General features: G+C 43.7%; 2 protein-coding genes, 1 long non-coding RNA gene and 1 other non-coding gene across 5 annotated transcripts in view; 2 read left to right on the forward strand and 2 right to left on the reverse strand.

Moving 5' to 3' along the window:
• Window positions 1-13,564, reverse strand: part of ext1c (exostoses (multiple) 1c) — a 60,023-nt gene extending 46,459 nt beyond the window's left edge. The window contains exons 1-2 of one of the 2 annotated variants that reach the window (XM_040189141.2): window positions 12,522-13,564; window positions 3,823-5,242 (exon numbers count right to left, since the gene is read on the reverse strand). In XM_040189141.2, coding sequence (XP_040045075.1) covers window positions 3,823-4,769 — 947 coding nt within the window. In that variant the 5' untranslated portion in view covers window positions 4,770-5,242; window positions 12,522-13,564. Of the gene's footprint in view, window positions 1-3,822; window positions 5,243-11,521; window positions 12,374-12,521 lie in introns of those variants that run through there. The other variant, XM_078081196.1, reaches the window with a different exon arrangement.
• Window positions 13,565-14,398: 834 nt separating this feature from the next.
• LOC120826676 (uncharacterized) lies at window positions 14,399-16,318 on the reverse strand. The gene is made up of 3 exons (XR_013450940.1): window positions 16,176-16,318; window positions 14,801-14,908; window positions 14,399-14,639 (listed from the first exon to the last, which is right to left on the reverse strand). It is a non-coding gene; the product is annotated as an uncharacterized LOC120826676 (long non-coding RNA).
• nrm (nurim) lies at window positions 15,958-18,441 on the forward strand. The gene is made up of 4 exons (XM_040189142.2): window positions 15,958-16,161; window positions 16,751-16,944; window positions 17,037-17,213; window positions 17,591-18,441. The coding sequence occupies exons 1-4, from the start codon at window positions 16,011-16,013 to the stop codon at window positions 17,870-17,872; spliced, it is 804 nt and encodes a 267-aa protein (XP_040045076.2). The 5' UTR covers window positions 15,958-16,010; the 3' UTR covers window positions 17,873-18,441.
• On the forward strand, window positions 16,397-16,469 carry trnak-cuu (transfer RNA lysine (anticodon CUU)). Its single transcript has one exon. It is a non-coding gene; the product is annotated as a tRNA-Lys (tRNA).
• Window positions 18,442-18,568: the final 127 nt, after the last annotated feature.

The raw sequence follows: 18,568 nt of genomic DNA on the forward strand, positions 1-18,568 counted from the left end.
TTGGGGATGATTCAGGGTTTTTGTTAACCAGAAGAAAAAACCATTATGAAACCAGCTAACAGTGGATCCAATTCTCCCCTCACACCTTCATTATGAATGTGTTTTGGGTGATAGAATTACAAATTGGATATTTCAGGTGTAAAACAAAATGTGATCCGATCAGTGTTGAAGGAGGCATTTGATGCATTTGGGCCAAATGTATATGCAATTGTGTTTTCAATCCAAAATCCACAACTGAGTGGGCAGAAATATGTCATTACACGCACAAACAAGTGGAAGGTGTGATGGTGGTTTGAGCTGGACGAAGCAATCCGATCAAAATATGGAGACCACACATTAATACCAGGAGGAAATACCTTTATTTATTTATTTATTTTAACTTTTTATTACTTTATTATACGTTTTCAAGGCCAAAACAACCTTTTATTCCCCTCATTGTACTGGAGCAGCGGCAGTATTAAAATACCTCAAATCCTGGGTAAATAAAACCTAAACTATTTAATAGTACAAGGCCAGAAAGTGTTTCAGCTATGATCCTCTACAAACCTCTTGTGTTACTTTAGCACATGCCAATTCATGGTTACACACATTTCAAAGAATAAAATATCCTTTCATCTATTATTATAAGCAATATTAATAACAACAATTATATTATAATAAAAGTATTCATATTAATATTATTATTTGCGTTTGTTAGTTTTGGTTTTTGTCATTTGTCTTAAAAGGGTGGTAGAGTGTTAAGGTTTTTATGTCATGCTAGTCTATTTGTCCGTCTGAGGCCCCCCCACCTGCCCTCCCTAATGCCCTCTGTCCGTTGATGGCTGTCTTGTGCAGGTCCCTCCGGGCTAATCTGCCGGTGTAGCAGATGCATGCGCTCATTAACCTGGTGCCACCTTCTAAGAGCCTCATTGACCGCGAGCACACATACGCGATCTCATGCATGTATAGCAGTGACCGTCAAACACACACACACACGCTCGCCTGGTGACACAAGTGGTTAGTATTATCATGCTCGTTGTTCGGGTGCAGGTTTCTGGGCAGAAGTACATCCGAAAAAACAGTGGAACGGAGAGAGGGAGAATATGCCAGCAGGCAGATGGAGAGAAAATGTTTTTTTCTTTAGTCCTCTTCTCTTTCTTCTCTTCCCAAAAGGAGATTCAAAGGATGCAAAAAGAGTGACTGCCCTCACCTTACCTCTCTCCTTCCCCCCTACACATCTCTCCTTCACACCTCTCTATCTCAATGGCTCATAGCCTCTTGCTTCCACAGAAGCGGTGGGGGGAGGAGGGGCCTCCAGTTTTTCTTACAAACGGCAGCTGTCTCTCACATTGCCACCCCCATTCACGCCCTTCAGAGCCGTTGCCACATCCAAATCTACCGCATGGGACCCCCTCCCAAACACACGCGTACTATCCTCCCCCTGTCTGAGTAGCGGGTTGTGTGGAATAAATGAGCTCATTCATGCAGTGTGGAGCAGCTCCATCACCGGCCCAATGTAAACACGCCTTAGGTGGTTGGTTATGGGCCACAGGAGAGAGGAGTGTGCTTGGACCAGGACCATCACCTAACTGCCGTTACCAGGGTAAACAATCTTTGAAAAGTCCTATTGTACAGATACTTGCTTTGAGCGTTTCATTTGATAGCATATAAAAACAACTCGGGGCTGGTGATTTAAACTTGATTCAGTGTGTCCGACGAGGGGAGAAGCAAATCAGAGATGCGGATGTTTTTAAGAAAAAGTAAACTGGAAAGTATTATACAGCATGTATTCATAAAGAAACAGATATTTTATCAAGTATTCATTTAGCTTTTACAGTATATATATATATATATATATATTTTTTTTTTTTTTTTTTTTACTATTATGAATCAAACTATAACTTAATTGAATGTATGCGTTATTAGGGCTAAAATAATTAGTTTATGCTTTTATAAATAAGAATGAGTCGTCAACCATGATAATCAGTTATTCAATTATCAAGCTCAAAAGGCTATTGATTTCAGCTTTGCTTTATAAACGTGAGCAATCCATTGGTTCTGGATGTTATTCAGACTCCCCCCTCCAGGCCCTGATTTACATTATATTCTTACCTTTAATGAACTTGACAATATCTTAAGTCAATTATCAGCTAATTAATTGATAAAGTAATACTGCGATGACTAAGGAAACTCAGATCGGTCGGCCTCCAAACCGCTCGGTCTCAGCTCGTCATACAAGCGCTGGTTCACTCTGGATTTGACAGTAGGGGAATTTTAAAGGGGAAAGGTTTGCCTGTGCTCAATGGCATCACGTCAATGTTAATTACTCTGTTTGGACACAATGTAAAATATTCTTCAAGTCATATAAATGACCATTGGATAAAATATTTTCAAATAATGGCGAATGTTGTTGAGGCAGAGTTAAGAGGATAACTGCAAACGATTGTAATTAGTCTTATAATAATACTTGAGTATATTGAAACAAGTAGAACTTGATGTACTTAATTATTGATTGAGAATGCACTATGCAGAACACACCGAAGGAGTACATAGTATGGTAGTCTGCAGTGTGGTAGTACATGAAGTTTCTCACTGAAAACCATCTTCTCCTGTGTGTCTACGTGTAATGAGGAGCACCGTCACCACTAACACTTCAGAAAATGTTATTGCAAAGTGGAAGTTAAGCAAGTAGAAGTGAAACCGAGCAAAATAACTCCTCCATGTCAACTAAATAAAAATGACTGCTGTATTGAATAAATAAAAGGTGACAATGCTGCATGATGAATGAACAATGTTAGATTGTTCATCTAACATTAACACCCATTGTGACGATTTATATGTTCATTTTGTGTGTTTTGAGCTTATGCATCCATTTTTCATTTGTTTTTCAATCATTCAATAAGCCAGTAGAAGAAAAGGACACAGAGGATGAGACATGTTTACTGAGCTGCTGCGGCAAGTAGATTCCCAAGTCTTTCCTACGTTTCATTATTAATACAACAAAGGCCCTCACATACTTGAAAACCACTCTGTGAAAAGGCCAAAGCCCAAAAATATATTGTGTAATAGTACAATAGTACTATGCTTTTGTGCAGGCTGTTTTTAAACCACGGCAAAGGTCATATGATGAAATTAGTTCGTCTTAAAGGCATTTAAAATGTGTGTTTATCCACTAATTTGAAAACCGATGTAAAATAGGCCAGCATATTCTCTACGCAACAACCACCGCGAGAAAAATGGAGTATAATCGTCACTAATAGGCCCAGCAGCCACCTATTCTGTCAGTAATTCAGTAGTTTCACAGTTGTAATTAATTAGCTGTGACTTAAAGTAGTACACACCCATATACAAAGTGGAAAGATGTGCACTTGTTATTTCACGATACTTGCTTGTCCATTAGCCTGTAGAGTTGATATCCAGTACACTGTTTCTCACAGAGGAGCTCAAGGTCAGTAAATACAAGCTGAGCACATTGCAACCACTGTTTCGCTACACTTAACTCATACAACAACTACTGTAAATAGTTTCAGTTTCAGGGGCTTGAGCCTGTGTTAAAAAGCTTTTGATCTCAATAGCAACCGCCTTCAACAGGGAGACTAAAATAACCAGTGGCACTCAAAAGCGACCGCCAACACTGCTTGTAGAAAAATGTTTGACAACTGAAAATCCAATAAAACAGCATGTAAAGTTCAAACAAGAACACCAGAAAGAAGAACACTGCCGCTCTGTATTTCCCATAAAAAAACAACACTTGACTCTGTTTCCATTAAAACAGGAACACCGTCTCCTTTTAACGTCCCACCATTACTGCCCTCCCCACTGGCCACGTGACGCCTGTCTTACCTCTCATATTCCAGGTTGTCATGGTCACAGCGGGCGTCTTTGTGCTTCTCCCAGTCCTTCCCGTGGCGGCACGTCGTCAACGACACAATGTCCTTCCCATTGTGGATGTGATGAAGAGCGTTTCTGGTGTCTGAGCCAATGCCCGTCAGATAGCGCTTCCCCTTGAACATCAGCAGGTATTTCCTTCGTGGCGGAATAGTGTTCCTCACCAGCCAGCCCCGGTCTCCGCCCTTCTGCGGGTGATCCTTAGAGAACAACGGGATGGAGACGTCAAAGCCTGGCCTGAAATGTTCTGTGTTGAGGCTGGCCTTGGCCAAGATGGCCTGGCCGATGTTAAAGCCCAGGTCCTCTGTGTAGTTAGGCCAGGTGCCCGAGTAGAGGTTGAAGATCAAGTGATTCCGCCCGTCATTCCACAGCGGGAAACCGCGGATGCGTTCATCCATGTTGGGCACAAACTGTCCTGATAGCTGGTCCCGATCTAAGGTGTCTATCCCGAGCACGAACAGACACGCCTCACGGGGGTCTGATGTGTAGTACCGGGACTCGGCGATGGACGCCAGGATCTTCCTGTAGCTTTCAGACACACGATCACTTTTCTCCGACGGATACATGTACACCCTGAACCCTTCCCTACCTCTGCGGCGACACCGTGAGAAGTCAAAACAGGTCTCCATGCGGCAGCGACTGTCCTTATATACGGCGGACCACGCGTGGCGGCGCTGGTGGGGCAATTCGCCCGTCCCGGGGTCCATCTGGATCTCGTCCAGGTGGGCATAGCGGGGCAGGAAGGCCCTGTCGGTCCAGTTGGGCCAGGGGCGCACCACTTCACCCGGCTGGCGCGTCAGCAGCCGGAGCAGACGTAGCTGGACTCCTCCACCCCAGTAAAAGAGCACCAGCCAGCAGCACGCACACAAGCCCAGCAGACCATACTTCTTACGCGCCTGCATGGGGGCCTGTCACAGTCTCTTTTTTTCCCCGCTCTGTCTCTCTCGCTCTCGTCCTGCGTTCTCCCTCTCCTCTGCCCCTCAGCTCGGTGGCCTCACAGGGGCGGCGGGCGGGGGGGGTGGGGGACAGCGTCTTGTGACTTCTAACAAGGAGGTTCCAACGAAGGACACTGCGTTAAAAAGTGCATCGCTGACTCGGAGGGTGGCCCGGGCCACTTTGCCATTTAGGACGACCCAATCTGAGTTACCGACTGCCCTCGCTCAGGCTCTTTCTGCCTTCCCCATTTGCTCTCCACTGCACTCTCAGATGGGAGTATTAGCCCCCGTCTGCTGTGGTATACGCTGCCTCCGTGTGCATTTCCCCCGCTGCCCAGCCAGGTTGGGGCAGTTGATGAAGGGTGATTTCTCCACTCGGTCAGGCCAAGCTTGCTGCCTCATGGTGTTGCCTGGCTCGACTGCTCACGGTAGGGCCCCTCCTAGGGGAAAAGTAAACAAATAAGAATGCAGATCAGTACACAGATCTCCTCGACCGACACGGAGACGAGCTGCCGTGACCAACACTTTAGAGCCAACAGGTAGGCGCTTTCCATTTTGGACAGACATGTAATTGAAGCCCCAATCACATTGCACACATTTAATCAAATAGCAAAAAAGTAGCCCCGCTGGGCAATGCTTCCAAGGCAGCAGAGGATTTTAGAAACAATGTCTTAATCCCTCTTTACCTTTTATCTCATAGAGAGCAAAGTATCAAACTTACTATCTTACCATCAAAGAGGCATTCAGACTCCCTCATGAACCACACCACAAAACCGCCTCCTCAAGGACTCCACTTTCTATCTATCTCCCTCCCTGTCTGGCCTCTGCATTCCTGTGAAAAAGATGGATGTTTACGTGTGTGCCAAGATGTACACTACCGACTTCTGCAGTAGTTTCACACAAGCCTAGATGTTATCGTGGTCTTCAAGCTCCAGTTGAACTGCGGCAGATACAGATGAAGTGAAGGAGATAACAAGAGTGTGTTTAGCAAAAGCACCAGTGAAACACAGCGCAACTTTATGGCTCTGTTAACCTTGGCGAGTGAAAGCTTTTTCTGTTGCATCTGCGAACGTTTTTTTTACCACATACCCCCAACTCCCAAACATGTACAGTATACCGGTATCTGTGTGTGTGTGGGGGGGGACTTCTCACAGTAAAGGCCTGTGTTCATAACGCCAGCTGCGACACAAAGGCAGCCTTCAGGTCTCACCTGGCCGTTCTCGCTCTCTACTTCTCATTCACATTCTCCGTGTCCGCCTCTTCCCCTGCCAAGCAGAAGCGATGCCTGCCTGCTCTGCTTGCAATAAAAAAAAACGGCACACTGGTGATCTGGGCAGACAATACATCCACTGTTTCCTCACCTGAAAAGGGGGTAGGGGAAATCAATGAGTGTGCTGCTGTTATATGAATACATCTATATAAAGATCCAAAACTAGAATGAAATCCTACAATCAGGATAAGCTTTATTGACTCAACTCCTTAGACTGTCTATGAAGCATACGGGCATATGATGACCCTTAAAGACACATGCAACTTATCAATTTATCAAATTTCCTATCATTGCTGCCGTTTTGGCGGACTACAGCCAAACGGCAGCAAATTATTAATGTTAGCTACTCTGCCGGTTAAGACGTTGGTGGTTGGTTTGTGGCACCTTCCCTGCTCTACTTCTCTGGCCTGAGCGGCAAGCAGTCAGAGTTGGGGAGAAACAGACACTTGGGATCCCATTACATAGTCCTCATAAATAATTCACTTGCTCCTTTGGTTAAGGCATTGATTTCTTTACTTTTTTTCCCATGCTTTATATCCCCTGCCACCAACAAACACAATTAGACCTCAATCTTCTTCAGCATAGGTGAGAGATGGGTACGAGATCAGCCCGAATGATTTGTGGTTGTGGCGATTTAATTGATGTTTTTGGCAAGAAAGTGTAATAGAAAAGTGAATGACGGTCTCATTGTCATGATGGGGATGGCCGTGATGAACTTGCCTGATACCATTGCTTGTGTTCGTCCACCCGCAGTTGTCTACTAAAACAAATTTGCATTGATTTAAGTGCACTGAGTCACTCTATTACTGTTAGATCAACGATAGGAGTTTCACACTTCAACTGCATTTTCACAGTAACACACAATGTTTTTTGAACCTTCATTTGAAACCTTTATTAGATTTAATTTATCAAACACTGGCAGCTAAAATTCGATTTGATTGTACAAGGACAATGAAAGGAGACGCTTCTAGTCTAGGTCTAGTGAATGGAGGATAATATGTGAATTGAACATTATCATTGACAATATAACGGGATATTGGGGCATGAAACTACTCATTTTAAGACATTTTTGTAAAATAATGTCCTCCCATTGAGGCCTGACCTCTCCAGGTGTGGTAAAGCCTTTGTCTAGCGCCAGTATATTGATCCTCATCATTCTACTCCAGGTTGCAAGGACCAATTGTACAATGGCTGTACAGTTATCAAGGACCAATAATGATGAATATAAGGCAGTGTAACTGCCGGACACGCCTGGACTCAACGAGATCCTTAGAGCAGCAAATCAGCAAAGAGACACACACCGACTCCATGCACACATACACACAAATAAGTGGCTTTAAGTGGGGAGAGAAGTCCCTCTGTCACGGATCAATGATGGATCATTATGGTTGGGTGACTTGCGCTGGAAAAAAGCCACAAGGCTCATTGAATAGAGGGGTTTGAAGGTGGAGGACAGAGTTCAAAGAAAGGTGAGGACAGCGTCTACCATTGCAGCCCTTGTCAATGGTTTCCCATCTATATCTTCTCTACTTTATCATTCCTTTCTTAGTTTCTTCTCTTTTTCAACTGCTACTGTAAAGCCAAGCTAAGCGAAGGGTTTCCCCTGGCAACAATAACACGTTCTCCTTTTTCAATTACTCCTGCTTCATTCCCAAAATGGGGCTGGAGGGGTGAGCGCACAGCACTTCATCACAGATACGAGGAATAGACGACAAGTATTTCATCCTACTTTTTCCTTTTACCATTAAGGTTCCTTTAGAGTGTACTGAGCGAGCAATGAACTTGTGTCAACACTGCAAAAACAATAATGTAATCATGCATACAGCATCAAAATCGGCTAATAAAAAGTGGCAGGTGAAATCGTGCACAAAACAAAAACTACCTTTCAATTATTTCTTTTTTTTAAGGTTTCTCCTTATCGAACGTCTTAAGAATGCTCCAGTTTTGAGGAACTTTCCGACTCAACATACCCTCATTCAAAGTTATAATCTTAAACGATTTCATGAACTGAAACCCTGTTTTTGATACCAGTTAAGATCGGTTTTATTTCAGCAATAGTCAACATGCCAACCTCCAAATTCTCCCACTTCAATTGTGGAAATCTACCAGCATGTGCAGCATGAGATCAGATCACTATTTTAACATAACATGAGTTTAACCTGTAATCAGACACTCAAGTTTGTATTTCTGTACAGGAAGCTGCTCATCAAGTAGCTGCCGATGTATTAAATTGCACTTGCCGATACTGGAAGTAGACGTGGAAACAGGGCTAAGGGGCATGCAGTATTAAAGGGCAGGTCTTCAGTTAAATACAGTCCGATCTGGAGGACATGGAAGGTCAGTACTTAAAAGTACAGGAAAGTCAAGGCCAATAAGAAGTGAAGACATTAAATTGGAAGGAGAGAATGACAAGAGAGACGAAATGGATATTTCATGGACGACAGCTGGACCTCTGCCTTTACTTCCTGCAACTGTATTTCCCCTCAGACGGCTGTAAGGGCTTCCCTCCACTGCTCCTACCCGCTGTGAGATTTCCACTGAACTACACTAGTAACTCGGGGAAACAAAATTTAAATGCGTCGCTCCCCCTTTATCTCCCATGAATTGTGTTTAAACCACTGGGGTTATACACTGAAATTGATTTTAGTGCCACAGATGATGATTGTCCTGTGCACAAATTCAGAATTTTTTTGTCAAATTTGGGCTTTTCTTCCACCAAATGGGATGTTTTTTTTATAAAGCGATGTTTTGTGCCATTTGGGAACAGATTTTCTTTCAACAGAGGGTTTTTCCTTGTTGTTAAATTGGCTGTTTTCTGGCTATAGCACCTGCGGTAGCACTACTAAGTGTGTAAAATGCTCCAAATGAAATCCACTACCATTACAGCGATTCTCCAGGTAGTCATTGCCATTTTATGAACAGCAGCATTATCATGTGTGCAATGATTTGGGCAGTGGCATAGAATGTGTTAAATCGACATTGGCTGGGCCAAATACCTGCGCAATGTTTCCATTCCTTTCCCAATGATTCAGTTAGCTTATGTAGAAAATCCTCCTGATCGATAGAAGCCATATTGCTGACAAACATCCTGGGTGGGTGCACTGTCGAAATACCACACTCCAGCCGTGGCAGACCTTCCTCTGTGTGCCTGAACTGTACTTATATCTGACTTGTGTCTTTTTGCTGCTTTTTTAGACTTAGCTAGTGATATACATTATTACTCTGGCAAAATTGTTCTGAAGAAAACACAAATCTTGTGGTAAGGCGAAAGCCTCGGTGGAGCTAAAATTAAAACCATGGACTCTGTCATTATGGGCTCAAGGGATGCGAAATTATGACCAGGAGATTGCTGCACTGCATTCTTTGCGTTACTGCAGTTGTTCCACATCTTCTCAGCCTGTGACCACTTTAAGCGAGGCTCTGTCGTGTTCAACTGGCAACGTTATAGTGTAAAGAAATAGTAGCAGAAATGGGGTATGATTTTATGAAGATGGTGTGCATAAGAATATTAAAATAGCCTACATCACAAGGAAGGCGCAAACATCACAAAAACATTCCCCTCACTTCTCACGACCCGTCTTTTGGTCCCAACCCTCAGATTGGGAACCCCGGAGTCCTTGTCTTAGTGACCGGAGGGGCGAGTCCACCATGGAATTTGTGTGTGGAATAGAAGCAGGGGGGGTATTTCTATCTCTTTGTGACTGTGTACCACCGGAGTAGGAGTCACTGGCTGCGTGATGTTTGTCTGCAGTAATATCAGTCACACTGTGGCGACCAAAGAAAAGTCCTGCTGTGGTTAAAATAAAGGGTCTGTCTCTCCTGACAGAACTGCATTAAAGGCTTCCACAACCGGCATGTGATCCAGGTTCTATTTTCTGTCCTCACCTACTAGGTGCCCTTTGAAATGGAGGGGCGCTTCACACTCCCCCACACTGTATGCATGCATAAGCACACACGTACACATAGGTGCAGTTTGGTCTATTTACAAAAAAAATGTCTTTTTACTGGTAAATATACACAATGACTATAATGTTATGGGGTTATTTAAGGGATGTCCATAGCGTGGATAACAACACATCCTCTCCACCTTAATAAAACTGAAGTAGTGGGGCTGGGGGACTCGAGCAGCACACCCTGCTACGCGACCAGCCTCCCGACCGCGTTCCCGCTCCAAAACTCTGCGTAATTACAAGCTGGGTTGATTAATTATGTCCCACCAATATGCTGCACTCAAACGCCACAAGTGCTAATTAACAGAACAAACACAATAGTGGGAATAGTGTAGTCGGGGGTTCAAGCGTGGGCTCTGAATTTTTAAGACACTGACCATGACAGCACAGGAGGGATATACAAATTGACTCTGGGATAATAAAGGTGGGGGGGGTGAAGCAGCTTTTGCAGAATATGGCTTTAAAAGATCTTGTGAGTAAAAATTATTTGATTTCAAAGCTTTTTTCCCCAACCACCATTGTATGGAAGTATAGGTACGGCTGTGTTGTTTAATCCCCAATCCTGCATACCCTTCTGTAGAGAGGTACAGTATAAAATGAATTTGAATGCACGATCACTTTACAAAGCGACCCATCAGGGTTAATAGTTCATAAAAGGTTGCAGCCCCTCTAATGACCGCCTATTAAATGCCCAACACATCTGGAATATGAATACTTCTGTAATGGCCAAGGCTTCAGCAAGATAAGATTTGTGCTTCTCTTAATCATCAGGAAGGTGATTAAAGAACCAATATGAACGCAAACTCCCATTAAGACGAGGGGGTTGCCTTTACATTAAAGTGCTTCCAGAAATTAGATTAAATTCAGTTGCAGTTTGCACTCAGGGTAAAGCCTCCCCAGAGAGGCTTTTTTCTGCCGATCCTTGATAACAACCGTCTCTTATTATTTATTATCTTACATCAAATCAAAGTTGTAATGTATTGCTGTGAACCCTACAGCCTTGTTTTGTTTCTTTGGGATGTATTAATATGTGGAGCACTTGGTAGCACGTTGTTGGAGGTGATGCTCGTCTCCTGCATGAGCTACCGTCTCTAAAATATGTTTAAAAAAACGCACCCAAAACCGAAGAAAGAATGCAGCATCTTTGTTTGGACTGGAAGAGAACAGAGGCCTGCGGCGTGTTTCTGTTTAATGTCAATGTAACTTATAAGTTTGATATTTAAAAATACATGTAATGTAAAATCTGCCTATAGAGCCATTATCACACAATTAAAAAATATGACTTATTAAGACTTTACATTCAGTATGTTATTAACATTTAAGGGTCTCTCCCACAATGCTGTTCTTTACTGGCAGCTGAGGAGGGAGCAGCAGTAATATGTTGGATGAGTGGAGGAAGTGGATCATCTGCCAAAACATCTCAATACGTGCTGCAGATTTTCCTGCAGACCAGAGAGTCGATGACAGCCTGGTTTAGTTGTCGCACAATGCATACTTACCTCCTCCAGCAGTAGAATGACGGTGACTCATTCAGGTCCATGAATGCATCGACAGAGCTACACTATTTGAGCACTAACGCGTGGACGTCTCTCAATCTAAAGATCCCACCGATGCAGAACAGCTGTGTTACAAAACGACCCCGAGATCCGCTGCAGGTGGGATCCGGTTCTGAGGCGGCGGGTCCGGACTCCTGAAGCGCAATCACTGCACAGTTAAAAGTCACCAGTCCGCCGGTGACACCACGATGCGCGAACTCTGAGCATCAACTTATGATCCTCAAAATGTAGTAACGAGCCTGGCAACGCGCGAGCACGACGCGCCGTCCGCGCGCGCCTGCTCCAACGGGCTAAATGAGATCGAGGGTCCCGTCGCACCGACTCGCGTCTATCCTCCGAATTTCCCAAATCTCACGAGCTCGACGATGTTTCGTTGTTCTCCTCCACTATCCGGCGTGCGCCTCCCTCACCGAGGGCACGGCGGGTCGCATCATCGCCGCCCCGCGCCGCCCCATTAGCCCGCTGGAGTCACTGTCAAACGGGCTGCAGACGGACAGAGTCGTGATTCCGCGGCGGACCAACGCGCCCCTGTTGCACTACGACGAGTTCCGGTTGAAGTGAGCTTCTGGCACCATTGTTTGTATCTCTGCACAGTAGCCCACGACCACCGGTCCTCTATCGCCGCTGTGTATCGTCGCGAGCCTCAAACCCTCGTGATTCCAACCGTAACATCTGAGCACCGCGTGGGACAAAAGGTGCGCTGCAGCACGTCGGGAGCAGATGGAGATGAGGCTGCTCTAAAGCACCTTACAGACACATGGTCCTGATCTTACAATCGCGACCTGGTGTCTGTGGACACCGAGCGTCTGTTTGGGTTTTTTTATTAGCGCAGCTTCACTGATCTCTGGAACTCTAAATGCAGAATTTACATCGCACCAGATCCATCGGTCCATACACCACAAGGAACCCAGCATCTCAACGTAGACAGAAGAAAATCACCCACTGTGCGATGCCCGCTGCGCTCCAACTTCTTCCCGAAGGAGAGCTGGCCTCTACCGGGTGGAAGAACTGCCGTCGTCTCCTCTCTGGTAGTCGTTCTTTTCACAACACGGACATTTGCCGATCAATTCAGCATGCAGGCGCAGGCCTCCCAGTCGGGATATGAATGATCAATGTGCTGAAATTGTCCATATTCCATATCCACAACCGTCTACACGCGACCCGCCCCCGGGCGCCAGCGATTGGTGCAGAGGCTGCGCGGCGTCTTCGTCGCTGCGTAAAGAACAACACGCGCACGCCCACATCTGGATGCGACTGCCGCACAAGTGGGAGCTTTTGGGAAACATCGAATTACGCACAGGACTTGAAGCGACACGGACGGGCGTGAGATGTCCCATTGTGGCTGCTGACGGGAATCGTGTCTCCTTCGGGGAAATTGTGGTTTCCAACGTGTCGGTGAAACGAACGGGCCACCGTGAAGAAGAAGAGGTGTGAGCCAATTATTCTTGTTTCAGCTGCTGGATCGGGACAACGGCAGTGGGCTGTTGGTCGATAATTATGACGATAGAGGAGATTCACATATTAAAGACATGCACGAGAAGGCCCCAATATGCAATTCAATTAGAGACTGTTTTGCAATTTAAAGGAGTATTTTTTAATTTATTATAAAAGCTTGCACTTTATTGGACTGATTTGGCGAGTGTCTTATATATATTATGCGTCAATGTCTGTATTACCAAGCATTGCACGTTTAATGGGGTACGACATGATAATATCAGGGGGGGATCCGAGCTGCGCGTCACGGAGCGCCTCACCTCCAAAATGAAACCAGCATTTCTGAGACTCTTGCGCCGCTTTGTGTCCAGCTAAAGGCATCGCCCCTGCTTTCTATCCCTGTGCAGCATATCAGATTGTCTATTATTGTGTCTACATTGTCTATGTGGAGACGGCGAGGCGAATCACTGAGAAGCAATGAGGATCTCTGGGGCTTGAGGACAGCTGTCTAGCAAGGGGTTTGTGCATGCGGTAATAAGAGTTCACCAAGAATCAAAATGACTTAAGTGTTAATAATAATAAATAATAAATAAGAAAAATATTGTATTTAATCATGACGTGTTGTAGTTATCTTGTTGGATTAAAGTTGTTTAAGAGGCTTATTCTGCGTTATCGGTAATTGATGGTTTAAGTTATACCACCGTTAAAGCTGCTGTTCTTAAAGTGTATGAAATGGTGCCCGAGAGCGTTTTAGAAATAGCAGAAAAGACGGAAAACAAACATACTTTTTTCACGGGACTTGGTGCTCAACTTTAACCGTTGGCGAGTCGCTGCAGGTGGAGACATGTGAGACGTTATGTGACTTGGTGCTGTTAGAACAGTTTCAAAACGCAATTCTCACCGAACAGCACACTGTAAAGAAAAACCTGAAATATACGGTAAATTACTGGCAGCTGTGGTTGCCAGAGGTTTACCGTAAAAAAAAGGGGACACCGTATAAGACATTACGGTATGTTTTTTTGCACCCGTAAAATTCCCAGTTGAGAAATGTTTTGTTTACAGTAAATGATCATTAAAAAAACGGACACACTGCAAAAAGAAATCCGAGAAATATACGGTATATTACTGGCAGCTGTGGTTGCCAGAGGTTTAACGTAAAAATGTTATGTTATGTTTTTTTGCACCCGTAAAATTCCCTGTTGAGAACGGTTTTGTTTAGGGAAAACAACTATTAAAAAACGGATACACCGTAAAAGTAAATCTGTGAAATATACAGTAAATTACCATTTTGTTTGTATAAGACAATATGGTATGTTTTTAAAAAACAGCATTTATTCTTTGAACCTAATTAAAGTCTTTCTCAGAGATAAACACAGTACAACTGTATGAGTTACGGTATTTTATTACAAAGTTCAAAGCAAATAGCCAGCAACTGTATTTGCCAGAATTCCATTGCAAAAAAATAAGGTATAATGTATTACAATTGGTTGGCATATAATTCAGTCAACATCAGGAAATATTAAATAAAGCTTATTGTAAATCAAGATCCGGGAAGCGGAGCGGTTCGGGACCTTCTGCTTGAGGACTTGTATCCTCAGGTGTTCACTGCGGATTGGGAGGATCCTCTCTGTAGCCCAAAAACAGAAACAAAGGCAACGTTAGATGCACTGCTTGAGCAGAAATACATTCACATTCTTGTGCTGCAATGACCTAGAAGAAACCAACACTAATTTAAGTTCTTCCTGTTAGGGTTATACTTTAATAAACATATATTCGTTACTCTCGTACACCGTCTCCTGCTCCTGATGTTTGGCATAGCTTGAGCCAGCTACACTCTAAAGAATTTCACTGTAAATTAACGGTAGTTTGCTGGCAGCAAGGACTCCAGGAGTGCCTCTGTAAAACAAACCAAAATAAAATATTTAGAAACACTGTCATTGGTAAAATATTCAAATTAGAAAGATGAGGAAGACAACAAGATGTAAGGAAGGAGAATGTTAATCATGCTAGGCAAATAACACTTGGTAACACCAACGTTACTTGGAGAGTCGAGGCAATGAGAAACTCCTCCGATGTTGAACTGCACAGGTGTTCTGGATGAACTGAGATTACGCGTCTGACGTCACGTTCAGGAGCAGTCGGTCATGATTGACACTCAAAGGACTTTTAGGCAATGAACACTTTGAATAATACAAATATTTATAATATTTACATTCCGGCCACTGAAATGACGGCGAAGGCGGCGCATGGGATAGGGAGGATGGGGTGTGCAGTACAAGGTTGGCGGTTTAAATCCTGGCTGCTCCCTGTGCCAAGTCGAAGTGTCCCTGAGCAAGACACCTAACCCCCAATTACTCCACATAAAATTATGTCAAACCATGGGCGTTATGGATAAAAGTGACAGCTGCATGTATAGTAATGTCCTGTAAGTCAAAGTCATCATCGTATCTCATGAGAATATACTATCTCATTATGATGACTTACAGGACCTGTAATTCAGTGGCTGACGTGGGCTTCCATTCATTAACCTACAACAGATGTAGATGGATTGTGATTCACTGCACTTATATGTGTATTTCCACCACTTCATAAAATATATGTAACATGCAGTTGAATTACGGTAGTCTGCTATTATTGTAAATTGACAGCTTTAACTGTTTATTCATGACATTGGCCGTTAATTTACAAGCAAGGGATGGAAATTTAACTGTACGTTACAGTTATTTTGATATACTGTAAGATACCGTTAGAAATGCATCGTAAATTTACAGCAATTTGTTACAGTGTATATGTAAATGCCCTCTGCTTTTTCCTCCCCAGTGGACGATTGAGTTGAAGTCAAATTACGTGTGTTGATTATCACCCGTCCTCATGGCTTATGAACTTACTGTATGCGCTTCTCACTTCTGACTCAAAGGCGACATCGTGTGCCGGTATTCGGTATTACCACAAACTCCCGGAAGAATCAGTTGGTAAATGAAAATGAACGCTGATTGAAATGGCGTCAGCCAGGCTGCGTGGTTGGGCTCTCTGCGCCGTGACTCTCCTAAACTCTGCGTTTGTCTTCATATCCGGTGCGGACTTTATTCGGTTTATATCGTTTCGAACCATTTACCACAACATCACCGGCGAAACAACGCTATGTCAAGGTAAGTTTCTTCACCTTCGCTGACGTGACACTGCGGCTGCCGACCACGCGAAGTTAAGGCGAGCTGACTTCATTCGGGAGTTATCAGGGAGACTGAGTTAGCACGAGAGGCCGAAACTGCCCGTAAACGTCGTGCTGTTTACACGTCACTCAACTGTGGTTACGCTATAACGATCTCACAACGTCATTATAGCGAGTATGAGTTCATTAACCCCTTTTATCAGATGGTAACCATCGCCCGGCTAGCTCAGTCGGTAGAGCATGAGACTCTTAATCTCAGGGTCGTGGGTTCGAGCCCCACGTTGGGCGGCTTTCACTTTTGCTTCTAGTGTCTGACTTGGTCCGACATTTTTTACGTAAATGTGTATATTCTCAAACGTATACAATCGAGGTCTTTTGTGAAGGAATTTTAAAATGTGAAGCAGTTTATTTTAATTTTTATAGTTTTTGAAAAGTGGTTGAAATTGACGTAAAGGAAAACAGCGGCGTGTAAAATCATGCATGATTGATAGAATGAGTTACACTACTTTTATTCTTATTTATTCTCCTTCTCATTCGAATTCTCTTCTCATCATTTGCCAACATCTAAGACTCTACACCGTGGGCGGTGGCCCTGCAGGACAGCTCTGTCCTCAGGTCTCTGCTTGTGGATCTGGGGCTGCTGGCTCTCTTTATTGTGCAGCACAGTTTGCTCGCCTGGTCACCCGTCAAACAGGCCCTCCAATCAGGGCTGGGGGCCCTGAACAGGACGGCTTACTGCTTCACCACAGCACTTGCACTACAGGTACAGCAACACAGACAAAGTTGAACTTGTATTACACAATGTTTTTTTTCTACACCACTCTGCATCATCATCCTCTTGTCCTCCTGTGTTAGATCATCATGCGTTACTGGCAGCCGGTGACTGCCGCTCCTTGTCTGTGGTCCGTGCGTCAGCCACCATGGAGTATCTGGTTCCCTCTGCTCTGCTTCAGTCTGCATTTCCTCTGCTGGGCAATCATCTGCAGCATCCTCATGATCTTTGATTATCCAGAACTGTTGGGCATTAAGCAGGTGGCTTACATTTTCATTCATATGTGGAAGTATTTCTGCTTTTATGTGAATAGTTTAAAAGGAAACAAAGAGAGATGGGGAGTATTATGCAGTAAAAGTGGTGGATTCAACACTGAATGTTGTGTTTGCAGTATCCCACTTCACCTGTGGCTATATGTCGTTACTTTAAATGTTAAATCTCTGAAGGGCAAATCATTTAGCAGAACATCCAACAATTCTGCAACATTTATTATCTTTTTTGTTTCTTCAGGTTACTCCAGCTGGCATCTTTTGTTTCCTTGGACTTAATTTGATGCAACATTATTTTGCTTAGGAAAATCTATGGAATTCAATTTATTCTTTCATCATTATACCCTCTCTCTCTCTCTCTCTCTCAGGTGTACTACTCTTGCCTCGGTTTAGGGGACCCTTTGTCTCACAAGTCACCTCGCGCCCAGCGCCTCCTGTCTCACCTCCGCCACCCGGTGTGCCTTGAGCTGGGCGTCGTGCTGTGGCTCCTGCCGGCCATGTCCCTGGACAGGCTCCTGCTGGCGGCGACTCTGTCGACCTACATGGCACTGGCGCACTCGCTGGACAAACAGGATCTAGCCTACCTCTGCGTCCAGCTTAACCACAAGCTGCAGCTCTTTGCCGACACCAGCGACCACAAGGAGGAGTGAAGTGCGGGTCCTGATGTGAAGCTTAAAGCTAACTGCCGGTTTAATATTAAACAGAACTAAACTTGATGTCGCTCCGGTCATTTTCTGCTAAAAACAAATGGCCAAACACTGTAGTTTTCCCTGGACCGATTATATTTAGGAACAAAGATTATTTTATAAATGGAATAAAGGTTTTATATTTAAGTTTTATCATCATGTGTCCAAATGAGTAAAATTTTGCAGAAATATCTTTTTGTTTATCATAGTACATCTTCTTAGGCCCTATGTGCCAACCGCAGGTTTATTTCTATGAACACAAAACTTTATTTCATTTGTCCTTGAGTAAGATGGTCACACAGTAAAACTGAACAAGAATTTAAAAAAAAATACTTTTCAGCTATTATGAAAAACAATGCCACTACTGAGATTCTTAATATATTTCCTCAGTTGCTTTATTCTGTGTTGGGGACATAAATGTTATGAAAAAACTTCAAAAGTACGATGATTTAACGTACATTTTATGCTGGTAATAAATGTCTGAAAAGTATTTTCATGTTGAATGAATAGTTGTAATAAACTGCATACAGTGATGTGTAGGATGTTTATTTCTAATCTCTTCATTTCGTATTATCATTTTTTTTAAATTTTGAGAATCAAACAAGATTAAAAACACAATTTTGAAATCCTATTATAACTCAAGGACATTTTTTTTTCCTT

Source organism: Gasterosteus aculeatus, chromosome 10 (genome assembly GCF_964276395.1).
Source record: "Gasterosteus aculeatus chromosome 10, fGasAcu3.hap1.1, whole genome shotgun sequence".
In the NCBI taxonomy this organism is placed as follows: domain Eukaryota; kingdom Metazoa; phylum Chordata; class Actinopteri; order Perciformes; family Gasterosteidae; genus Gasterosteus; species Gasterosteus aculeatus.